Source organism: Macrobrachium rosenbergii, chromosome 42 (genome assembly GCF_040412425.1).
Source record: "Macrobrachium rosenbergii isolate ZJJX-2024 chromosome 42, ASM4041242v1, whole genome shotgun sequence".
In the NCBI taxonomy this organism is placed as follows: Eukaryota; Metazoa; Arthropoda; class Malacostraca; order Decapoda; family Palaemonidae; genus Macrobrachium; species Macrobrachium rosenbergii.
The window spans coordinates 13,277,868-13,303,433 of NC_089782.1; the positions used below are offsets into that span (position 1 = coordinate 13,277,868).

Genomic DNA, 25,566 nt, shown 5'->3' on the forward strand with positions numbered 1-25,566 from the left:
GTAAGTAATGCACGTGAGTTAGTTGGCTGTGTTGCGTTGCAGCCAAGTGGAGAAGGAAATGGGCGATTCATAACAGGACTTTGACCAAGAACAGCCATGTAAAAGCACAGCGAAATGACAGACATTGAAATAACATGGATTGCTCTAAAGGGTTCGGCAGCAATTAGCCTATAAGGGGTGGCTCCAATTAGCTTGCGACCGTGCACTGAACACCTAATCATCATCCAATTAATTCGTGTATGAATAAATTTCTCATACGAAGGGCAGGCACCCACATTCTAGGGGTCTTAGTAAAACGTGCGTGGCTACACACCTGCACTTCATTTAGCCGTCTTAACATCTGTTCCATTCCAGTCATAGCTTCAGAGCTTAGCACTTCCTGTGCCAATCCCCAGTTATTTCATGTTCATCGAATGGTATTTTCAAGCTCGTAATCCCCCGATTTCAAGTCTCAAACATTAAATACTTTGTTCGGGCTAATACAGCATCTTATTAAAATCAAATTACACTGTACGAATCCTTCCAGTAGTAACTTATTTTCATGACTGTCAAGACTTATTTATTTACCTCAAATGTTACCATTTCTTTTTTCATTTCGCAACCAGCACGCGGTATAAGAATCACTTTTATTTTCATCCTGTCTTCGTTGTATGCTTAAACATCCAACGTATTCATTTGTCGACTAAATCTCCAGTCTGCATATTTGAAACCTGAGGCATCACTCCCTAAAATACTGGCAAGGATGATTTGTCGCATCGGAAAAGTACTGGCAAGGATGATTTGTCGCATCGGTAAGCCTGGCACGTCCCAAGACTTATGGAATATATTTATTCCATTACTAACGTCAATCGCATGATCCCATGATCCCGTACACGCTGCATCCACGTGGATATTCTATGGTCCTCGGAAACCTTCCTTCCTTATGTTTTGGGACTTTGAAATTTCCACGCGTCCTTCGGTCGACGAACACGTGGGGGTTGCTTATGTCAACATCTCCACACACTTATAGTTTACCTTCCTAGGTATTAACTTAAATATACCACTACATTTAATCTGTTACATAAATTCTCACTATCATGATTCGTTAAATGAATATACATAAGCTCGTCCTTAATGGTCTAAAAGTAATTAGGATACTTTCATACATACGTTGCCCACTCAAGGTTAATTACGAAAATAAACATAGCTGGTTCACCCTCAAGTCGACGGACCCTCAGTTGAATACCAGTCAACTTCCGCTGTTTGTTCTCCTTAACCTTAACATGGCCATACATACTCCCAGCTCCTCCTACTAATATATTGCCATTCAGCACACTGGGGTTGCGGCTTCACATCTCCTAATGCATTGTAATCACTGTAACCTGTTCCTAAACATGGAGAGTAACCTCTGAAATGACGTCTGGGTTTCAGATTTCTGTCGTTCTATCCGGGCGAAACTGGTTATCGGTCTATAATAAATGAATTCTCTATAAAGTGCTAAACTAATACAAACTTAAAGGGCATCATTCCTTTAAAAGTTTCTTTCAATTGTCTCAATTTTTTAAATACATTAGTGTTCAGTTTCAATTTTAGGACAAAAAAGGATCATAATAGTGCCACTGTATTAATTGTAGGGTATTTATATGCTGTTTGGGTTAGTAAAAAGAAATGTTATTTGAAAGAGGACACAAATGCCTCTGTTAAGAGCAAGTTTTGTTACAACAGGGGGCTATTTTAAAAAAATAATTACAAAGAGAATAAATGTTCACAAAAAAGTACATTAATTACAGTTTTTAAGTAACTAAATTTAAAAATAAAAATTCATAGCAGGAACTCTATTAAATGCTATGGGCTTACATGAGAATTGGGCAAGGCTATAAGCATTACTTGGAAGGTTATAAGAATTGTTATGAGGGTTATAAATATTGCAGAAATTGTAGCTGTGATAACTATCATATATTATACCATTAAATTATGGAATATAACTCACTCAGAATTCAGGGATTATAATATTACCAGTGTTGAAAAAATATATTTATTAAGCATTGATGTACGTAAACATATTGTACATAAAATTAAGAACTGCATAAAATGTAATAAAAATGGTTAATAAAAAAGAAAATATGTAATGTTCAGCTTATAAAAGGAAGTTGTACTGGTAAGAAAAAAAAAAGTGTACACAATGGTAGCCGTAGCAGCAGTGGGATGAATGGCTGGTTTCAGTTATGATGGATTCACGCCAGCACGGGCCCTTGCCCTAAGACGGTCTTGTATGAACGGTAAGGTGTTGGTGGGGTTAAAAGAAAAAAGGCCTAATGTGCACCTCTGGACCCTTGACAGAGAGAGCGCACGTGATGAAAGGTTTGGAGGCACCTGACGGCATCTCAAATGAGACTGTTTGGCGGGGAAGCCCAGAGTACCTAAATGGCAATCGGTTAAGTAATGACTTCCCTTTATTATGGTCTTGTTTATTATGATCTTGTGCATTAGTAACAAGTGGCATCATTTCAGATTTTTCTTGGGGAGGCAAAGGTTTAGAACTTAATGTCTGGATGGGGTGGCAAGCGAAGCAAGCCCTATCAGCTGGGGGTAGGGGGGGTCGCTGTAAGCGCCCCCGAGAAATTTTTGAAATTTAGAGTTAGAGGAATTTATTTCTGGTGATATTTTTTCTCGCTATAATTGTTCGGCCACAATAACAGCTGTATTCCCGTTAATAACCAGGTTCTTAGCAAACACACCCTAGGAGAGCTGTTAATCAGCTCAGTGGTCTGCAAAAACTACATACTACATTTTTTGTGCGCATTTTGGAGTATTTTGAAGTATAACAGATGTATTGAGTTAAAAAGCAGCAAACACACGTTTATACATATACATTATTAAATATTTATAAAATTTATATTATATACATTATTAAATATTTATAAATATATTTATATATATATAAATATATATAAATATATTATATATATATATATAAATATATATATATATATATATATATATATATATATATATATATATATATATACTGTATTATATAGTCACATAAAACTTTCATTTAATGGATTGATTATAGTATGCTCGTTCAGCTAACCTTTTCGACTAATGGCTGGGAGCATTTTTTCTCTGTTAAAACTCATGAAAAATATCGAGATCTAGCCAAAATTAAGCAACAGCGCTTCTACCTCACCCAGTCTCATGCACTCCTGAACAAACTAGAACGCGATTAAGTCTTTTTCTTTTCAACCAGAGGCCCCCCTCCAATCCATCCCCAAACACACACACACACACCATAGAGTGGATTATTATTATTATTATTATTATTTCAAAGACTGGGGGTGGGGTGGTAAACCAAGTCTTGGGGAGGGAGAGGGGGACAAATGCCCCTCCCCCGATGACGCCCGTTAGTAACCCTCTGAATACATTTTTATGCTGTACAACAAACCTTACGGTAGACTGCGTAACGTACTGAGATATCACACAATACTTTTGACTGAGAAAATACAAAGTCTACTTTCCGGTCAACTAAATATTAAGTGTCTTCAAGAAGAACAGCTAGTAGCCAAGTCTGCTTCCCTGCTTTCTAGGATTTTATTTTTTTTTATTTTATATCAACATTCATTAAATTTATCTCGGAAACGTATCCTGCCTCAGTCTACTTTGTGGTAAGAATGCTACTTTGTGGTATGTAGTGATTTGTAGAAAGCACCAAAATTGCTCAGTTTTTTATACTGATTTGTCCAGTAAGTTTCCTGTCATAATCTTTAGTTATTAAAAACCCCTGAACTATAAAAAAACATTCAAACCTAACCTCATTTATTTAGTTTCCGTTCCATAAAAGTGTCCTGTCCAGTTTCATAAAAACCGCCGACGGTAAATGAGCTACACCTCGTTCTGCTGACAGGCGAACATGCAAACGGAAACTGTCAAAATCTCCAGGACCAAGAGTGCATTATTCCGCCATCTTTAAAATGGGTAAACCCACCCCTCTAACGCTCACACTCCATGAACTGAATGTTTCTTACAAGAGAATAATAACGAATCTTTGGCAAAATGAAGAGAGCAATAGGATGGAAAGAGATTTACCGTGCAACCCACCAGAACGTATATCAGAATTTATACTCACATCATCCACCGCCACTTGATCAATGTGAGTGACCTTCTCTGTTTCCGGCTCACTCTGACTGAGGACGGGTTCAGGTGAGGAGAGCTGGAGAGGAGACTCACAGGACAAAGCTCCTGTGCTTGCCACTCTCTCTTCCAAGGGAGTGACTCCTTCGCCCATCTTGTCTACTGGAAGAGGAGAGAAAAGGAAATTTGCCTGTCACTTTTCCTCCATATACAATGTTAAGAGTTCGGCAAAATAAAATTTTGTCTGTAAGATAAAAATTTCTTTTCCTATAGTTTAGCACTGAAAACAATCAAGAGCGATTTGACAATGAAAAGTCCCTGTCTATAACAGGTATCTCTCTCTCTCGTCTATGAAGACAGCTTTGTAAATTGTAACTGTACCCTGAACATAGAAATTTCATAAAATTTTGAATAATACTAGTAAAATTAAGTAAATAGACCTCAGGAGAAGCATCTTAATATAAAAATATAAGACGAATGCTAGAGCATAAGCAAGCATATTTCCACTATGAAAATAGTAATTGTACGAGCATTTAAACATACATTTATATACAAATTTCACCAAAATATATTTTTTTGCATGTGAATTTCCATGAGCCACTATGACCTCTTCTCGACTTCCTAGCACTTCAGTTACGCATATCCCAACAAGCCTGAACCCGTGACAAGAATCGAACTCAAATGTTTCAGAGGAAGAGCAAACTTGTGCCTTGCCGAGTTCGGAGGATGAAAATAGTTGGATTAGCTACAGATTTAAATTCGGAGGTAGGAAGAAGAGTGCAGCTGGTAGGGATGGAGTTCCTTTGTGAATGAGAATGGAGACAGTCTCCTGTTTAACACAGAATGGAGACTGAGATGAAATGGATAATTACAAATAATATTCACAAGTAAACTAGAAACAAAATTAAATGGTTTTGTTAGTTTCGTCTCAATATAAAGAAGTAAAAAGCTCAAACTAATTTATTTGAGAGACGAGGAGTGGCTGAAGGTATACCTCATCATTTCTTGGTTGGAGGTAAAGTGTTAAAAAAATGTGGCCATAAATATAATACAGACAAATGTGTTTAAGTTTAATATGGATGAGAAAGAACTAATGTTAGGAAAACTAATGAAGTTAGTTAGGTGGATGCATAATTTAAGCAGTGGCTACAGACAGCAAGGAGTGAGTATGAGCACGAGACAGTAGTTAGATGAAGTGGAGAAGATAACTTCATGGAAAAGGAAACAACCTGAAATGCAGTTGCAGGAAAATACAGATTATCACGGAAGTACACAAAATTAATGTCATGAGACAATAACACGTAGGTGGGGCAGAATTCCTAAACCACCACCAATGACAAAGTATGTGTCCGCTATATACATCGGTCAAATAAATGGGAGCTAAGTTTAAAACTCATCCAACGAGACAAATAATAAACTCCAATAGGATGTGGATGTCAAAGTTAGTACCATTACTTGCAATGGGCCTTGCTGACCTAGATCTAGTTGCAACTGTCAAATTCGTTGTGTCAACAGCTTAAAAGGATGACATGAAAATGAGGAGAGAGACTGTACTAGAACTTTGGTCGCTTGTTCTATATCATGTAATGGCAAATTGTAATCAATGGGAGGAGCCAAGAACGAACTTCGTCTTTTATTGCACAATAAAATCTAAATGAATTCGGGTATCTGCTCACCAAAGCATAGAAATTTGCTTTGAACCATGCTCAGGATATATAACCGACCAAGTTTAATGTTTTCTGATCCAAGGCCAATAGATGGAGGCCAGATATGAAGGTATTCCAGTATTAAAGTTACTTTCCAAATGTGAAAGCCACACCTCTCAACAAAATTATTTAACTTGTATGTATAACCTTCCACCTTGACAGATAGGAGGGTTTGGAGCTAAAAGGCATATAGAGAAGCTACCCTCCAAATGTTAGTCATACCTCATTTCAAAGGTTATTTGAACTTCAAACGCTGTACCCTACTTCCCACTGACGATGGTGATGCTAAGGTATCACAACAGCTTTCCAAACCAGAGAGCTAATAATGACGTAGAAGGAGAAAATGTGTGAATAAACAAAATCCTGTGCTGATGAAATGAGTATTTTGGAGAGCTGTTGAATGTAGAAGATTGAAAAGATTCAGTCTAAAGAATGCAAATGCATGTGGGTTCACATAATTCTAAGAATGTTTGTGGAAGTGACTTGAGGATGAAGAAAAATTACAGTAATTAATGAGCTGAAGTCCAAAGGCACCATATCTTTGAGAGATCTCCGGTAATATGTTGCAATGTGCGCTGAAAATGTGATAGAATGGCTATCTAGTGTGTGTGTGTGTGTGTGTGTGTGTGTGTGTGTGTGTGTGTGTGTGTGTGTGTGTGTGTGTGTGTGTGTGTGTGTGTGTGTGAGGTTTGTCTTCACGGGGCAAAGATTCCAAACTACTGAGAGAAAGGAATAGTTTCCTTCAAAGAGACTGGGTTGTTGTGAAAAGTGTGCGAGTATACTGAAAAAATGACAATGGCATACATTGACGAAGATGTTATTTTGATTGCGGAGGATATTGAAGATTCAATTCATTTTTCAACAATGAAGGATAAAATAAGTTACATGATGTAGACAAAAATGCAACACATTTGATGTAAAAGTGTGTCTGAAACAGGGGTCTATGTCCCAATGTCTGCTAAGGTCTTCCCGGAGTTGTCAGTCACAGTTACAAGGAAATGCGGATGCATGGTCTTTGGATAAGGAAAAAGGGGCGTGAATGGTGTGGGATGGCTTGGCTGATGTTCTTCCACGATAACAGAGTTAAGGTTACTCGGGTACATGGCAATACATGACAACCCGAAGATGAAACAGTGAATACTAACATAGATAGCTGCAGAATGGAAACAATCGACTCAAGGTATTTGGTAATACTCAGAACTGCCCAAAAATACTAGGGAATCGAGAAGTTAAGAATGTAACGTACAATAGCACTCTACTAATGATTTATAAATACATCAAACTCCCCCTTTCCTTTTCAAGTTATTTAAGAAAATCCACAGACAGTCCTCGTTTCACATGCAAAATATGAAATTAACTGTGAAATCCGAATACTCTTGGCGGCTATGGCACTAACTAGCATTTTCTGAACAAGAAAAAGACAAAATGATTATAATTATCCCTTACCCGGTTGTGAGTCATTATCGTAATGAACATTAAGAGAAATCCTGTGGCCAGCAATAATCGAACCCACAGTGCCAGAATCCTCTTGTCCTCTCGGATCAGGTGCCATTTCGCTGCTGACTTCTGACTTAAGTTGCCACGGCTTTGAGCTGTTGATAACACCAAGGCTTATAGAGTTGTGTCTGCAGGATTCGACGTCGCTTTTGTGAGCAGGTGGTTTGTGGCTGTCGATGTTCAAAGATTCTTGTAAACTCCAGGTACTGGAAAGAAAAAAAAAAGTTTCAATGGTTTTCAAGTTCTCCAAATAGGCTTCTATCTAATATTCCCTTATAAGCCTATCGTATATTTAAACAACTCAATTATTACCAATTGTGCTGACTTCAGCACCTCATCTGATCATTCTAGTTATATGAAGGCTACCATCAATTATTACAAAAAACATTGGATGTTGTAATTGCAAGCCTTATGCAATTTAGAACTATGTTCAATTAATGGTTGTCAGCCTGTTTCAAAGTCTAACCTTATTTCTAGAGATATACTGCGATCGACTAAAATCTGATGTTTCTGTCGTAGCCGAGGCAAATATAGTCTAGTCGATTGACGACTGGTAATTTTGCCATATGAATGCGCACCTGCATTGCCCATTCTAATACTACTGCTACTAAGAACAACAACTTGGCTAAAATCTCATGTTTAGGGCAAGTCATCCAAGGTGGTCGTACAGTGTCAAATTAAAAAATTTGTGCTTTCTTTCAACAAGAATACAGCCATTGTTATTCACTTCAACAACCGTCAAAACTTCCTCCAATTAAATTTACAGCTATTATTCAAGCTGACGGACAATACTCAATGACACCAATTCATTATATTGCGCTATAATTCCTATCTCCACAGATTCTGGTGAATGCGGTCTTGAAGCAAAGAATTCGAATATAAGCCCAGGAAAATAGTTACGTTACGTAAAGAAATAACATCAGTAATTCGGCATCATATATAGATGAAATTTAATTTCCATTTATTTTTACAGCATATAAAATTTTTCTTGCAATACTTGTCACCATATTAAAATCCCAATTTATGCATAATGCGTTATGTTTTATAACCTCGTTATTTTCGAGCGAATAGACGATAATCTTTTATTTCCACTTTACTAAAACAGCGATACGAGTAGAAACGTCCATGTACTGGCACTGTCCTGATGTATCTTTCAACATTTCATCAAACCAACCTTTGTACTAAGTGATCAAAGCCAAACGTTTTCAAAAACACGTTTCAGTTGAGTGTACAGTGTATCGATTCTACGTTAATGTGAAAAGACCAAGAACAAAAACACACGATCAAGTGGTTGTTATATGTAATAGGCCGATCCTGAGGCCTATACTTTATTTAAATCTCCGTTTTAAGAACATGAAAATATCTGCCATTTTTATAAAGGTACGCAAGTGTGTGTATGTAAAGTGTGTACATGTGCTGACGTCACTCGATATCCTTCCTACCCATCTGTGCCATCACAATCTACAGATCAGTTTTTAGATCTGGCTCGTTACTTGCCAAAGTAATCTTTAGTTAACATTTTCGCCACATTGCACTACTAAGTACCATTTTCATGTCAGGAACGCTTAAATCCAAGGGCTCAGAAAACTATTTCTTCCAACGAATTTGCCTTCGTATTTAGTAACCGGTATATTTCCTCTTGCGTCTGTTACCCGAAGATAGAAGTGTCCACTGTCAAGTCTTAAAACAAACATGTCATGAGGCCACTGAGTTTGCCAAGTAGGTTTCAAACAAGCCAGCAATAATTTTTTTATCCGATAGTTTTTTCAAGGAAAGAAAAAAAAGCTAACCCGACTCGTCAGTACATGCTTCACCGTTTAATCTTGGCAGAGAATTTATTTAAGAATACTTCAATGCAGAGTCCGAGTGAGAGGGGGGTTTTAGTACCATAACCTGTTATTTCTTCATTCACGAACTTTTGAGTAAAAAAATAAAATATAAAATGGCACTGGCACTGGCACCAGCCTACGAATAACTCTTCATGCTATCTAGACTAACACTAAATATCTACTAACCAAACAAAGTCAATACCAGCGAATCAGATATAAACAAATAACCAAAGATTTCGCCCTCGTAAACTAATGCGACAAATTAAACCAGCTACTGAAGTTTTAAGTAAATTATATACTTTCTAAGCTATTGATGTCGAAAACCGGAACTCTAAAGGAGGCGTATTGAAATTAATGCTGACAACACTTCAAACGTAATGCACTAAAAGCAGCACCTTAGTCCCACAGTTATCCATAACTATATGATACCTTCATGACAAGTAACTCAACTGAATTAGTAACACTTCAACCACCATTATTTCATCCAAATTCATATGCACCTTTAAAAAGTAGGAATACATATTGCTTTCACAAAAGATAGATGTGGGTAACTAAATGAAAGATAAATTTGCCAGACTGGCGTCACAATTTTATATATACGCATTCATATATTGTACCCTATGTACATTAAAAGCAGACACAAGCCTCTCCTATACATTTCATACAAACTACTATCGTAAGAAGTCCACAGAAAAATTCTGGTAATTAATCTGTGCAAATTAGTAGATTATATAACTTGACATTTATTAGAATGACAGGCATCTCTGAAAACTATATTAACGGAATTTTTCCGTAAATCATCGGAAGTACGACTGTCCCAAGCAAGTTTCTGGCAAGTGTGTCATCCGCGTTGACAATCACTGAACACTTGCCCAACTTTTCATTGCCATCTAGCCTAGTCGAGGGCGAGAAATAAAGGCATCAAAGCATACTGTTTTCAAGTAGCATACAGACTTCGAAACAAAGCGTGAACAAGTTAAAGGTTTCCAGCACTGCAAAATTGGTATTTGGTAACTAGAACCAAAGATGTTATTTCAAATTCTGACCACCTTTCTATGAAACAAGGACTTGGCAGTTGCCAAGTATAGCGCATCCTCACTACTGCGCACACATAAGGACAGGGACTACTTATTGCAACAAAGCATTATGAAATCTGTCAAACAGGAGGTATTAGTACCGTTCGACCATTGCTCAAGGCATTGCTGCAACGAATTTTGAAGAGTTCTCCTTCAAAGGGGGCCCGAAAGCAACAACAGATCTGTATACCGCATCTGGGAACACATTTGCAATGTAGCGTTATACTGCAACTTAAGGAAATACACATTTCAGGTTCTTGGAACTCAAAAGCTTAAAACCCGTTCGCTGTTATACATTTTACCTTGAAATTTCATTACAAGTTCATTACAAGTATCCTAAGTAGTAAGTCTACTGTATAATGCACTATACTAAAAGGAATGCAGAGCTATTAAAATAACTGATCAAAATGCCCCGACACAGATAACGAGTTGCGAAAAAAAATCAAGGTTAAAACTACCTTGCGCCTCTGTAGGTCAAAACCACGTTGCCAAGAAACTTTAAAAAATAACGCTAAAAATGTAGCTAAGAAATTGCCTCAGTGTAAAAGGCTAAAATGACCATTTTGTATGTCTTGAAGTAACTTGGAAAAACAACAAAACCTGTGCCAAGCCCTCGAGCCAACTGTCACTTCTTCAAGTTTATAAATACAGCACCCATTTGGCTGGAGTCCCGTGGCACCGTTTATTTCAGCATTGGAGACAGTCCACAGTATCTGTATTTGTCATTAATGAACGTGCTGGCAACCAAACAGAAGCGTTCCTATTTAGCATGCAAATTCTGAAGGCGCAGGACAAAAAAGAGAACATTTCAGAATAATTTTGTTATAAACAATTAACCTGTAATATCATTTGACCCTCCAAGAATAATCTTGGCAGCAAACTAGGACTCGTGTCGAGCGAACTTCGTCCTTAAATTCTGAAGCTAAACGAGGAGACAAAACAAGAGTTCCGTGTAGCTGATAAGAAAAAAAGCGATGTTACCTCATTCAGTTAATCGTCTGTTTCACTAAACAACGAAACAAAACTAATTGCAAATATAAATCCTTCACATCGAAAGACAAATTTCTCACAAACAATCCCGCTCGAGTCCTAAACTTACGAAGCAAGTAAAATTAAGAGGCATTAACAAAGCACACCATAAACGAGATTAAACTAACATGATCATGACCATTTTTTTAACAATAACGAAAATCCTCATCGCTGGTAATCCAGCCGATTAAGTTTTTAGGGATGTTTTTCTTCCTAAGCCTTCAACGTTACACTGACTACTTTGTTGGCAGTTCAATGGATGAAGCAAGCAATGTGTGACTTGTGCTATCACTAGTGGAAAACACAGCGGTAGAATAATACCAAATGCAAATTCTTCGATCGAGTTAATAGTAAAAGATTATCTTAAGAGCATCAAGTCACCTGAGCATTCCGGAATCTGTTACACCTGGCGACTGTGTAAGTCAACGAATACCGTACGTACCTAAGCCTCACCTTAACACTAACATACGTATGTACATACATATACACATACATTACATACCCTTGAGGAACACTTAAGTTTATTAAAAATTCACACTTAGCGACTTCAATCACAGTTCTTACATGAAAAACTTAAGTGTCCAATAGAGCACTTTACTGGCTGCATCCTCTCACAAGCACCTGGTTCTTGGGAAAAAAAAAAAACTTTATAATTGTGACATTCAGAAATAATTTACTCGAATTCCCTCTAATCAACCTACCATATCTGAATAATATACTGACCACTCGGTTCTCTCGACATTAGACACTAAAAGGTTTATGCAGTATATTTTATTTGTATATCAAACTGTTCAAGTATGGATGTCATTTAACACATGAAATCCATACGCTAATAATTAAAAGGAACACGTCATACCGACTGGTTCTGTCCGAAGCCCATTTCAAAAATGGTAAAGCAGCAGTAGATATGTACAATTCATATTGCTCAAGGAGACAAACAGTGCAAACATACAAACAGGCAGTTAATAGAGCAGGCAGGGTAAGCCTTTTCAACACGACAAAATGTAAGCGTGTTATTTACAAATCTGGTTTTTCGGCACACAACTGACCCCGCCTATGAATCCATTCGTTTCTTATGGAAAATTCTCGGGTAAAATCTTTTTTACTGCCATTAGGAGCAAACTACCTGCACTGTCTAAATAAATAAAGAAATGTATGTATATACTTATTTTTAAAAGCATCATTACATGTAATAAGCCTTGAATAAACAGTGATGAAATTGGCGTAATTCGGGATCCATACAATAAAATAAAATATCTAGATAATGTATCAGACGATTCATTGAGAACAGCAAACAAAATTAAGACTACAATTATTCCACAGAACTTGACAGACATTCCCCATTGCTTAAGGACTTCAAGTATTAATGTGTCATTTAAGAACAACAATACCGTGTAAACTGCACTGCCTGAGTACTCTCCTGACAGTCAAACTTAAAAATGACCGGAAACAGAACGAACAGCATTAATTTATATGAACTGGATAATGTGCAATTTATGTTGTAAAAAAAAAACATGCTATTTTGACAGCAGTTAGATAGTTGTACTTTTATATTAATTGTATTATTGAACTTTTTATGATTTGAGTATATAGCCTATAAAGAGTTTTGGTAAACTTCGTCCATTTCCAGAGAAATAAGAAATTTACAAATATGAAGCAGGGTAAGGGAATTTAATCCTAATGAGAGCAACAAGATTTACTTGCGAATTGTCCAATAGAATCCAAAATGTAGGTCTTGGGTCACATACCAGTCAACAGAGGCAATTTAGAAGACTTATTGTTTTAACTGTCTGCATATTGGTTGTACGGTTTGTGATTTTATTATACATGCAATAAACTTCTGCTACGATGTACCAGCTCTCTTGAATATGTCTTAATACGAAACTGATCAAAATGTAATTTTAATTCCAATTCTTTCTTTTTGTCATTGCATACATACACAGTATATATTAACATACACAATAACATTTACACGTAGTAACATACATATACATAAATGCCCTAACTATACTGTTACGTCAAGAGAGCGCAACGGAAACAAAATAATATGTTTTCGGAAACCTGATGAGCCAATTTTATTGCTTCCCTACAGCTTTCCTAATGTAACGTTTTCCTAGTCCTCTTAATTTTCTTTCCCCTGTACCTTATTCGCTACGTCTTAGGTACTTCAATCATTGTACGTCACTAGTCTGCAGCCCGGTTGGTTATATGGCTTGCCCATGGACACAGCCATAAAAATCCACATAACACATACCTTACGATGCCCTTCGTGCCATTTGATCTAGAACGTTTAGTGGATTCCTGTCAATAATGACTGGGTAATATGGGGTGCCACTGCGTTTACGTTTTCCTTAACCCGAAGTATATTTAAATCTCTTGACTAAGAACAATACTGCCCTTGATTCACTGGAAGTTATTTAAAAGATGTCAGGATCTCTAGAACCCGGAAGTTAAGTGGAGTGCGTTGGGGTAAAAAATTGGCAAGCTGGTTGAAAAAAAATGTTTAGGAAATCCTTTCACCATGTACAAGTTGTTAAAAGCGAAGCAAGAGTCGCAGTTATTCTTAGTTCGAAGGTCATGGTGAAGGTCACCGAACATGGTGTCATCTGGAAATGGCTTCTCTGAAGTCTGCATGACAACGAAGTCTCTTGTCTTTCAGGGGTCAAAAGTTATGCCCAGTGATAAAAGTCGGGTACGGAGACAGATGGACACACTCGCTCCTACATCCACGCAAAACGGTCTACCTTAAAACCAGACTTTGAAATACCTTAGACTGTGTAAGATGAGTTGCATTAGCCAGTCAGTGTGTGTGAGAGAGACAATCTCTCCAAGTATATTTATGTATAATAATCTACGTTGGTAATAAGTTAAACTGAAATCTCTTCAATCAACATTGTAAGAAGAGTTGCGAAAACACAGTAAGCATGCAAAGACAGACAGAGAGACGGAAGGATAAATGGCGGAGAGACAAGTCCCCCCACCCCCTTACTAAGGGACTATTACGAGGAAATGATAATGTAAAAAGTCTCTTGTACGGGTGATCGACGGTATTAGCCTATTTGCATAAAACCAAGAGCAAAATGAGAGAGAGAGAGGATTTTATTACTATAAAATTCCCAGTGCCTAAGGAAAAACCCTCGTAAAGATAAGGCATGTACAAGAGAATATGACGTCACGGCCCGCTTAATAGCGGTAGCGCGATTGGTTCTGAAGCCGGTGGCGCGATCATGCTATAGCAGTCAACAATTGCCCTGGGCGACGAATGGGTCTAAATTGATAGATGCCAGGGCTCCGTTTTAAATTGCCAATGGACAATCGACTTCCCGGTAGCAGCGACAGTCACACGTCCCATAGGAAAAGTACTCGACAGAGGCATTAGGCTAATCTATTCTATGGAGGCTTGCAAGAAAACAGCACTATCACTATGCGAATGTTCACATATTTTGAATACAGAAAAAACTATTGAGTACTTTATCACAGATTATGGTATATAAGGGCTAAAACGTCTTACCAAAATGAAATATACCGAGGATTATATCGATAAGAGCTTGTCAATTTTCAAGTAAATGGATCACAAGGGCTTGCACACTCAAATTCTCATACGCTTAAAAGTATAATTATTATTATTATTATTATTATTATTATTATTATTATTATTATTATTATTATTATTCAGAAGACGAACCCTATTCATATGGAACAACCCCACAGGGCCCATCGACTTGAAATTAAAACTTCCAAAGAATATGGTGTTCATTCGAAATTAGTAAGAAGGCAATGGAAAATACAGAAAGATGAGATCAGTTATTGACTGAAAAAGTATATGAGAACTCAAACAAGAGAAGAGACTGACCATGGATACTGAGTGAGTGCTTGCAAGTCAAATTTAAATTTATCATTACTGAATGACATTAAAAGCTGAAAAATGAAGATAACATTTGATCGTAGGAAAACGGGCCCATCTGAGATTTTGGAGTGGCACTTTAGTTATGCTTAAAGAATAAACTAACTTCTTTGAGGTGCAGTCTTACAGTGTGTTCTCTGACAGACTAAAACAAGAATCAAACAAACGACTAAAACACCGAATGCTTTAAGACGACGGCCCGGTTTAGTAACAGTGAAATTATCAATGCCTCGTCATTCTCAAACATCCTTTTCCGGTCGTAAAGCAAGACACTCGACCTAAACCAGTTATTGGCTGTCACTGTGTTACGGAAAACGAGGCGCTCCTATGACACCATTATTATTATTATAATTTATTATTATTAGTTAAAAGACCTTCTTTAATACAGGTTTCGTTAAACAAAATGGCAGTTCCAACAGCATTTATTTTATATAGTAAACGCTCATTCGTCTTATTGTTTTTCTTGAGAAGATGAACCCTATTCATATGGAACAAGCCCACAGGGCCCATTGTCTTGAAATTCAAGCTTCCAAAGAATATGGTGCTCATTAGGAAGAGAAGATAAAAGGAAATACAGAAAGAAATTATCTCATTTAAAAGAAAAAATGAATTGGTAAATGGGTAAAAATGTGTTAAAACGCAAGGAGAATAGCATTAGGGTAGTAATGCATTGCATCTTCGCTTGATTTTGAATTATAAACCCTTTCCTCATACTGAAGAGTAAACTAATTAAAATATTTATTATATTTATATAAGTCTCAATGCCTGCAAGCAAATCTTCGCGAGATAATTTGCAAAAGGACGATAAGAAAAAAACAGTAGGAATACGACACACGCCTAGTACTTGGAGAGAACGGGAAAAAAAAGGTTTAAATTGTTACTGTATAAAGAGAAAAAGATCGAGCAACGAAGTCACTAAGCTCAGGCACATCCGCTCTCAGTATTAGCTCCTGGCAAAACTGGCTTAAAATTATTTGTAAAAAAGTTTACTGATCACCTAATCGTATGATACCACATGCCCAACTCTAGTCGACTCACTGCTCCGTGACACACCGTGATGTCTATGAGATTATTAAATTAATAAAGTTGAAAAGTTTTCGAGTCTTCAACCAATCTTCATAACACCATTAAATTAATAAAGTTGAAAAGTTTTCGAGTCTTCAACCAATATTCATAACACCTTGCTCTACTCGGGTATTCCATCAGTTAAGTCGAATGAAGAATAAAAATATTCGAATGAAAAGAGGATAATTCATGACTGAATGTATTAAGGCAATTCAGGCATAATTAGACCTTTGAAAATACATATGAAGCAAGCATTTGGTTATACTGAAAACAAACGAGTGCGGCCAGTCGGTATTTCCAGCTTTATGTCACGGTGAAACAAAACTTAAAATTCCAAGGCAGACTGCCAGCTTACTTTGCTACCTTATGAAGCTGCTGATTGGAAGGTGTTTAAGCCTCCGTAGATCCTGATAATCTGAACTAAAGAACAGCGGTATGGTGCTCAAGCGTGGTCATAAAGTAACCCCCATCCATTCCCCCCCCCCCACAAAGTTATCTAATCTATTTTTAAAACCATTTATTAACGGTACCTCGACCTCCGGATCACTTAGTCCACTGCTGATGATGTAAATTGTGGCTCTGGCCCTGCCTCATAGTCATGGTTAGGAGGTAAAGTACTTCAAATTATTTTTAATCTACAAGAGCAGTTTATCCACTAATCACATTCATAATCTCCTATATTATCGAGTTGGCAGCTGCAAGTCCCCTAATCTGTCTAGGTAAGAATGTACCATATGAGTTAGCCCCTCGCTGTACAGTATCTAAGATATCGATTATTATTTTCCTTATGTTAACCGTAATGCAACATTCCCTTACTACAGACTGTGCTACTTTACCAATGACGTTGAGTGAATTATTCAAATTACAGGTCAACCTTTAGTTTCACTTTAATATGGATTTTCAATTCCACACATTCAACTTTGCGACTAGATATAATCTCCACTATAATTTATTACTGTAACTGCATTTATCAGGATGGACATTAAATTTCTTATCTCCAACTCTTAGTTTATATATATCCTTAAAACTTCACTAATGTTACTGTCTTTGACAAAGATTAAAAAATCTTATATTATGTTGCCTTTTCAAGCAGACCCTTAATATAAATAAAGAGGATTGTGTCGAGTAATGTTCCTTTGAGGATTCCACAAATTTGATCTAGTATAGAAACGGTACGGCAAAATTTTTTATTTCAAAAGCCCCTCAAGCTACACCAATTCTTCTTGGACACAATCATGTTATCTGTTGTTACTGATCTGTCAAGGGACGGGAACTGTCTTACTCTGTGTTGATATCTCCAGTTGATCAGAAAAACCACTGGTAATTTCTGTTAACTGCTGAGTTGACTATTTCTGCTTTAGTTAACGCCATTATCTGCTATTTTAATAACTTCTCTGACCAATGGACCAAAGCATCGCAACTGAAGAAACTGGTTGGAAATATAGGGTACTGGCACATGTATATCTAAAATTAGTGCAAATCAGCATCATACTTACATACTGTACAATCACATTATACTACTACTGTACTTAGTTCCCGTATCAGTAACTGCAAAAACATTGAAAGACTGTCACCTGAATTTTAAGATTTTTATCGTTCACATCACAGAGAAATCCGACTAGGTGCAATTTTAACAATGCGACCAAAATTTTACCTGCACTGAGAACTAAACCCTTGCAACAAATAAACAGAAAATTGTTGATACAAACCTCATCTTCGATGAAACCAATTGAAATCATTCTTTGAATGTGATATTAAAGCAAGCTATTAATTACTAACTAGTGAAGGAGAATCATTACCATTACATACTTCAGAGTTAACAACAAATACTCTGGTTATTCAAAGCCAGTCTCGGGTCGACGTTCCTTTCCCTAATACCAGAGCCCAAGACCTTGCCTCAGCCTAACTATTCTTAAATGAGCCGACGACTTCATAACCATCAATCTTACATTCCATTTCCTGAAGCAGCTCTCCTGGCAAAATTAAGGATTTTGATACTTGAAAGTCTACCAACAACTTGACTATCGTGCTGCTCAAGCATACATAATACTCGATATCTCTTCATAACTTTCACTTATATGCACTGTATTTTGAGAAAGCTTGTAAGGAATGACAATGACCATTTTGGCTTGTGCACCTCTTTCGATCGGGTGGGACCATTTTTTTTTAAGTTACTTTTAACTTTTCACTTAAAAGTAATAGTTCGTGTTTTCAGCTTTACACACACACACACACACACATATATATATATTATATATATATATATATATATATATATATATATATATATATATATATATATATATATATATATATATATATATATATATATATATATATATATATATATTATGTGTGTATAAAGTATAAATATATATATAATATAAATATATAAATATATATATATATATATATATATATATATATATATATATATATATATATATATATATATATGACATTAAAAAGGAACAAGTTTTAGTAAGTACTTCAAAAAAGTCATATTTCAAAAGAATTTTCGACACCCGTCGAATATCTCACACACTTCATGGCACGTCATTTTATTCACAGCACAATAGTCAGACAATAGTCATAATGACCTGGTAACCAATTTTACTGAAGGACAATATTAACCTCTTAGCTAAGCCTACATTACTCCTACAAAGACTTCAACCATAAAGTTGTAATACAAGCCGTTCATAAGACAAAACAGTTTTGCCCGATCCTTATAAAGCTTTACATTAACTTGACAAAAAGTAAAGGTAATTACTGTTATTATTTTTGTTGTTGCTTAGCAAATCGTGTCAGTCTAAACTGACAGTCTGCCAAGCAAGTTTCCACTGAATAGAATCCCTTTACACAGAGCCAAGTAAATTAGTAAAACGAATCGTACTAACCATATAAACAAAAACGAGTCGGACATGAATGAAATCAAGGGAGGTTGGGGCTTTCAGGCAACATATCAATTTATCATCAAATCTTGAAGAACTAGTGCGGGGTGAGGATATTTAGGGACGCGGCTTGGTGACATCTGCAAGTTAATTTGGTCATCTTTCAATATGTCCTCTAAATTTAACGCAGATCTTGCTACGTCCCTTCCTAGCTGCCGAAGCATTCCAATTTGTATGAGACAAATGAGTGTCGCTCGCATTCTGCCATTACAATTGTGGCAATGGACTGTACCCATGCCAAGTTTGCCATCCGTTATGCTGTAACCAGTCTGATCCGACGATGGAAATCCAGAACCCAAATCACGTTCGCCTAGAGAATGAAGAACCACTTCCTTATGGAACATACTACCGTGTGTTTACCTTATATGAACAGTTTTGAGAAAGCTTGCGTTTTCCCTAATTAATAAAGGAATTGCTTTTGCTTTCCAGTTAGTATTTATCGGGTAAATAAATTTTCTGGACTATTTAAAAGTTAAGCCAGTCGTCACAAAAAATATCCAAACTCCAACAAACTGTCATACGAAAAGCAGATTTAGCAATACCAATCTCAGTTCGTAAAACTTGAGACCCCAGGGTGAGAAGAATCATAATTATAGCCACCAAGTAATTCTCTCATTGCAAGGACAAAGTGAAAGGAATAAGCATGCATCCCTTCAAGATTCTCCTCTTCTCAAGGCACCCTTTGACGTCAAAATCCTCTTATGGCATCACTATAAAAATAATACGTCAGTATTAAGCGAAAATGTTCAAGCCTCGTGGGATTTATGTTGGGTCCTTAAAATACTAATTTCTAAGGGAGAAAAAAATAACTTTTTAAAGTAACTTCTAACAATGCATTGTGTTCCACGTATGTTGTGAGCAAACGTAGTGTGTGTAACTTGTATTATCATCACAGTATGTCCAACTCCCTACATAGACCTCTATTCACAAAACATGCACTCACTCGAATTTTTTCAACTAAAGGCTCGTCTATTCCAATACATCGTTCATTCCTACTTTCTAGAATCTAGTCTTTCTTCTCTTCCCTCCTGGTTATCGTCTTCAATTCTTTCCCCCTGATTAACCATCTCATCCACCCTTTCGCATACACCAACCTTTTCGCCACTTTCGAGTAACTCCGTGTTTCTCTTCAGTTCACTACATCTGACACGACACATACTTCACTTTTTCCACATTCTCACTTAGGAGACAACACTTCTCTCGTCTTACCATCATATTTACTCCAGAAGTACTGTAGCTATAAAAGCAAAAGCTACCATTATTCCGCCAACTGACTGATTTTCATTATTCCATCTCCTTGTTTCCATTTACCCTCAACCTTACCCCTGCTCGCGTACAGCCTCACATTCACTGCTTGCAAACCATTTCAAAATTCCACCAGTTTCTCTGCTTTACCCCGATTCAGTACAGTATCATGTGCAGAAATTAACTAGCCCACACACCAATCACAACTCATTTTCTTATCCATAAGTATGTACAGCGAGAGTAAATTTAATAGAAGGAACTTGATCATTTAGTTAAGCCAATATGTTATTTACAGAACTGATGTTACATGACTGCATAGGATTTCGTTCAAAATTCACGAACTGGCAACTAACATGCTCCACATTTATCTATTATTTCAATGCGAAAAGACTATTGCATACAATAAGGCCATAATATGTTTCATAGGAGTGAAATATGTCATATATTTCAAAACTGTGAGAAAATTTCACGTGTAGCCAAATTTCGGAAAAAACAGTTACGGAACATTTTCAAAACTTTCGTTCACTCATCGCCGATGCATTTGACAAAAAAAAAAAAAAAAGTTATCAAACCTCAGTTCAGATGTTGAGTACAAAACCGAAAAAATTTCTCATATTAATATTGGTTCCAATGCTACCACAAAATTTGAAATAGTCCTATTTGATTTTTTTTACGCCTCAACACTGAAAAAATGTAAATAAGTAAATACAAAAGTAGGGTGCATCCACTGATATCAACGGGTGAGTAGAGCGTGTGTGAAGCAACCATTAGAGTGGCGGAGCAACTGTTGGTGGAACATAGGTCTACAGTACAATGAGTAACGACAACGAAATTATCTTGAAACCATTTATTTTATATTTGTTTGAGGAATATTTGGGTTTTCTTAAAAATAAAATGGTGTAAGTTATATTTCTTAACCACTTTAAAAATTATGGCTTACTAGCAAATGTTCGCATATGCAATTATTTTTTTTGTTAAAGCCAAGATTTTGTTCCTAGGCCCAGGTGTGTTAGATTTCTTTACTTACTATAATACATCGCACTTAGTATTCACATCTCTATATTGACAATTTCTGGCCAGAGAGCATATGAAGTTATCTACACATTCTTGCACTTTAAGTTATGAATGAATATGAATTAATAAATTATACACCAAAAGCGAGCAGAAGCACTTTTAAGAGAATATTATTTTAAGCCAGTTAAAAAAAAAGTATTCCGTAAGCCTTGATATTAACACTAATAGATGATAGGCATCTTTTCCATATAATAAAAATCATCTTTTATTCTTCAAAGAACATGTAATCTCTACAAATAAATTCCTTAGTAACAGAGATTGCATCTCAAAGGTCTTAGATTATTTTTTTAGGAAATCATTTTGCAACATACATGCAGCTTGAACATAACCTACAACTTCAACACTCAAAGAAAACTTTCAGTAACTCATATTCCTGCATATTCCTATTTTGAAAATGTTATGACTGTTGAGCTTAATAGGTCTATTGTTATAATGCTGCAGAGGTCGACCAGCCCGAGGAGCATGTAAGGGGCGTTGTCATTGACGGCACCGCTAATTTTATCACACCATGCTTTGAGCAAAGCAATGAAAAAAAAAAAGTTCAGATCACACAGGTTACAAATTATACCAAGCATAAAAGGGATCATATTTATGTAACCATAAGGAAAATAGTGCTAGCTGTGAATTCGCACACTTGTCGACATGTAGGACATTCGAAAAGGAAAAAAAAATAAATAAATAAATAAATTAACACTACTTGGCAACGTTACGTCGAGTCTCAGATTCTGGACGATACAAAAAGAAACATGTCACGTCAGATTTGAGCATGGCTGTACCTACACCTGATTCATCTCGAATTTACACATCATTCCACTCAAAGACAAAGATATGACAGTTATAGGGTCAACTCTTAACACCAAACCACCCAGTCTCCTCCATATATTCGAACACATACTAAGCTTCCATTGTGGAAACTTTAATCGCTCAGCTGATCTTTAATACTATACATTCTCATCAACCTCTACATTGCCTTTCTGTGGGTTTTATCGTAAGCCTATTTAGGTCCATTATCCCACATAGGCTTTTTCTCTTCACTTACAAATTTCCCCTATTACTAGCCATTGTCCCTTCAATTTCAAAATTCCCCATATCTATCACACACTTAACGAACAACCCCTCTTCTTTGTCTGAAGCCACCATGTTCTTCCCAATAAATCGTTCAGACATCTGTCTCACTAACTCAATAAAAACCACCCATGCACCGTTGCTGGTATACTTCTATACTGCCAACCAAGTTATAGCCTTGTATTCTTCCAATTCTCTTTCCCGCCTTTACTTTGTACCGTGAAAAAATTATTCCGATCAACCATTTCTTGAGAAACTTTCCCCCTTCTACACATACCTTATAAACCATGGTCAGCCAATCAATTATACCATTACCACTGCAGCCCTTCACTTTTAACCCATCAACTACGGTTGTCTTTCCAATCTTGGACTCTTAATTGCCCTTCTTACCTCGTCAGCAGGAACTCCCACAATCTCTCTAAACCCCTTCCACTCCTCAAACATTCACCTCAGTCTATCTTCTGTATAATAAGTCTTTAAATACTCCCGTCTCTGACCCAGAACTACAAGCAGCATCTCCATTTCCGCCGTTTATTCTCGATTTACATTTGGTGGCCATTATGTCTTCCATTTCTCAGCATTCTCCTCTAGAACAACTTATTGTCTGAAATTTCTGTTCAACTTTTTTCCCGTAGGTTTGACACCTGCCTTCTATATCTCTAACAGTCTTTTTGGCTATCTTAAACATTATCATGTACACTTGTATTCCATTTTCAAGTGTAACTGTACGTTACGTGTCTATTGTCCAGCAATTGCAACAAAAATTTGCTGTAGTCTTGAATCCCTTCATACCATCTTAACACCAAAACTGCTCCGTCCCCATAACCCAATTATGGAATTTTACAAAACTGCTATTTACTCCTTCCATCTTCATGTCTTGAACCTACGCCTATATTCCCCCCTTCTACCTAATCTTTTGGCATTATGTCAGAGCCTGTCTTGGATTCTCACTGCTATGCTTCATTTTCGAAGCTTAAAAAAATCGTTTTGCCTCTGAAAATGCCTGGGCAAGCAGGCAGGACGAAGTATTCGTTAAAAACATTTTACTGTTAAAAATTACCCTGGCCTTATGTTAACTACTCATTAACAGTATTTTTAAATTAAGTCACCTTCCACTAAGGAAGATTCATTTTCTAAAATTACTGTAAGTTGGTGTTATATTTTACAAAGGAAAACTCTACATCACAATCCCGTTGTAACTGGACCAATGCCAAAACAAAGCGAGAGAGAGACTGGTCCTGCTTGTGGTTATACTTGAACCGAATGCAAAGACTTTACTTATCTGCGCCAAAAGGTGAACTAAAACAGTGGCGCCACTGTCTAGTCGGTGGCTACCTTGGCAACTAACTCTCGGACGAGTGTCAAGGTACCTCCATGAGAGGTGGGATTTCTGTTCAAAGCTAACCTACTATCGTAAGTGAAGGCCAGCCACTAACATCTTAGAAAATTCTTGAAACAAGAGCGTTCATTTGTTCTATGGCTTTCACATAGGCAGGTGTATATTCTGTATTCCGTGCTTAAATATATTGTACACTTTTTCGAGCGCTCTTGATTAGGAAAACTTAGTTTTCTCCCACTATTTATTACATACACAAGTCTATTGTCGTCTCCTGGTAAGAAAGAAAAAATGGATTTTTTGATGGTATGTTGTACTGAACTGCCTGCAACAAGTTTCACCTGGTTGATTTGGTTGATAAAACTATAATGTCAAAGTACGCTCCCATTAACAACTCGTTGATTTGACCGACGATATCAAAAGGGCGAATATTCTACTCTGCGACCTCTTAAAATTAACAATGAAGCCAACCTCCATCTCGTTAATCTAGACGGTCACCTTGCACAATTTCAGACCACAATAGTAAGAGATACAGGTAGCTGAGCTTGTAACTTTATAGTTGCATGTTTATCAATATTCAGTATCTGGGTTAAATCAACTGGAGTGGTGTCACGTTCACATTCGTCAGTAATAATGAAATAACAGCACAGTCTAACATATTTCGTAAATGAGAAGGTTAAACGTTCAATTAGGCTAAACCAATCAGTTCTAGTTAGCCATTATAACTACCCTTTCATCGAAAGGGTCGAAGGAGTGATATACAAATATAATACATAAAAGCTTTCGAAATCAGTGTCCAAGGTATTGCATACACAAGCTGGGAGACAAGTCAGTGAATATACACGAATCCTTTTGAGATGCAAGTATCATCTGCATCACAGGCCACATAAATGTTTCAGTCGAATATCAAGAATGGAGCGACAAAAACATCGTCAGACATGAGAATGTATCTCCATATAAGGACTTTCAAGTCTACGTCAAGTTAAAATGGGCAGCCTTCCCGTAGGCAACATTCCCACCTTTACAGAAACTAACATGGACCATAAAAAAATTATTAGGTCCAGTGGCTTCATTTCCAAAACTAAAACCCTTACGTATATGAGTGACATTTCCTAGCTCTCAAAACACGGGAAACGAAAAGGGGTTTGTTTATTATTTTTATTTATTTATTTTTTTTTTTTTGCTTACTTGGTTGGTGTTAAAATAGTTTTCATTTACTCAAATTCCTTCAATAAAACATATTGTAAACAAAATGTAAACTCTTAATCCTCTCAGACGACACTGAATGGGTTCGTAGCCATGCAACTCACTTTGATCAAATAAAAATCGTAAAACACTTTGCTCTGGTGGAGGCAATTTCCTTTTTAGAAAAGTAAGCCATAGTTCAGAAGCTAAGCTAAGGTCTATTTTAAATTAACCTTTCACCATGCGTATGACCTTTACCTCACACTACAGGGTCTGCACTGACCGACAGACAGTGGTAAATTACTAGGCAACACCTAATGGTAAACCGGGGACAAAGAATGTGGTCAATTGCTTAAGTACTAATGGCTTAAAAAAATATACTCGTCAGCATTCAGGGTAATGCTTTCAAGCTTATTTTTTCTAACCATAACTAGTTTATGAAAATGTGTTTCTGGGGTTGACTTCATCAATCCTTTGATGATGAGCATACCTTT

The 25,566-nt window shown here is 36.6% G+C and overlaps 2 protein-coding genes across 10 annotated transcripts in view; one reads left to right on the forward strand and one right to left on the reverse strand.

Annotated features, from left to right (window-relative positions):
• LOC136827951 (uncharacterized) overlaps positions 1 to 25,566 on the forward strand; it is a 505,229-nt gene that overhangs the window by 349,346 nt on the left and 130,317 nt on the right. The window lies entirely within an intron of this gene.
• Positions 1 to 25,566, reverse strand: part of LOC136827946 (long-chain-fatty-acid--CoA ligase ACSBG2-like) — a 58,382-nt gene that overhangs the window by 22,861 nt on the left and 9,955 nt on the right. For 5 of the 9 annotated variants that reach the window (XM_067085493.1, XM_067085494.1, XM_067085495.1 and 2 more), the window contains exons 2-3: positions 7,263 to 7,519; positions 4,106 to 4,272 (exon numbers count right to left, since the gene is read on the reverse strand). In XM_067085493.1, coding sequence (XP_066941594.1) covers positions 4,106 to 4,272; positions 7,263 to 7,368 — 273 coding nt within the window. In that variant the 5' untranslated portion in view covers positions 7,369 to 7,519. Of the gene's footprint in view, positions 1 to 4,105; positions 4,273 to 7,262; positions 7,520 to 11,811; positions 11,870 to 25,566 lie in introns of those variants that run through there. The other 4 variants (XM_067085497.1, XM_067085498.1, XM_067085490.1 and 1 more) reach the window with 2 other exon arrangements.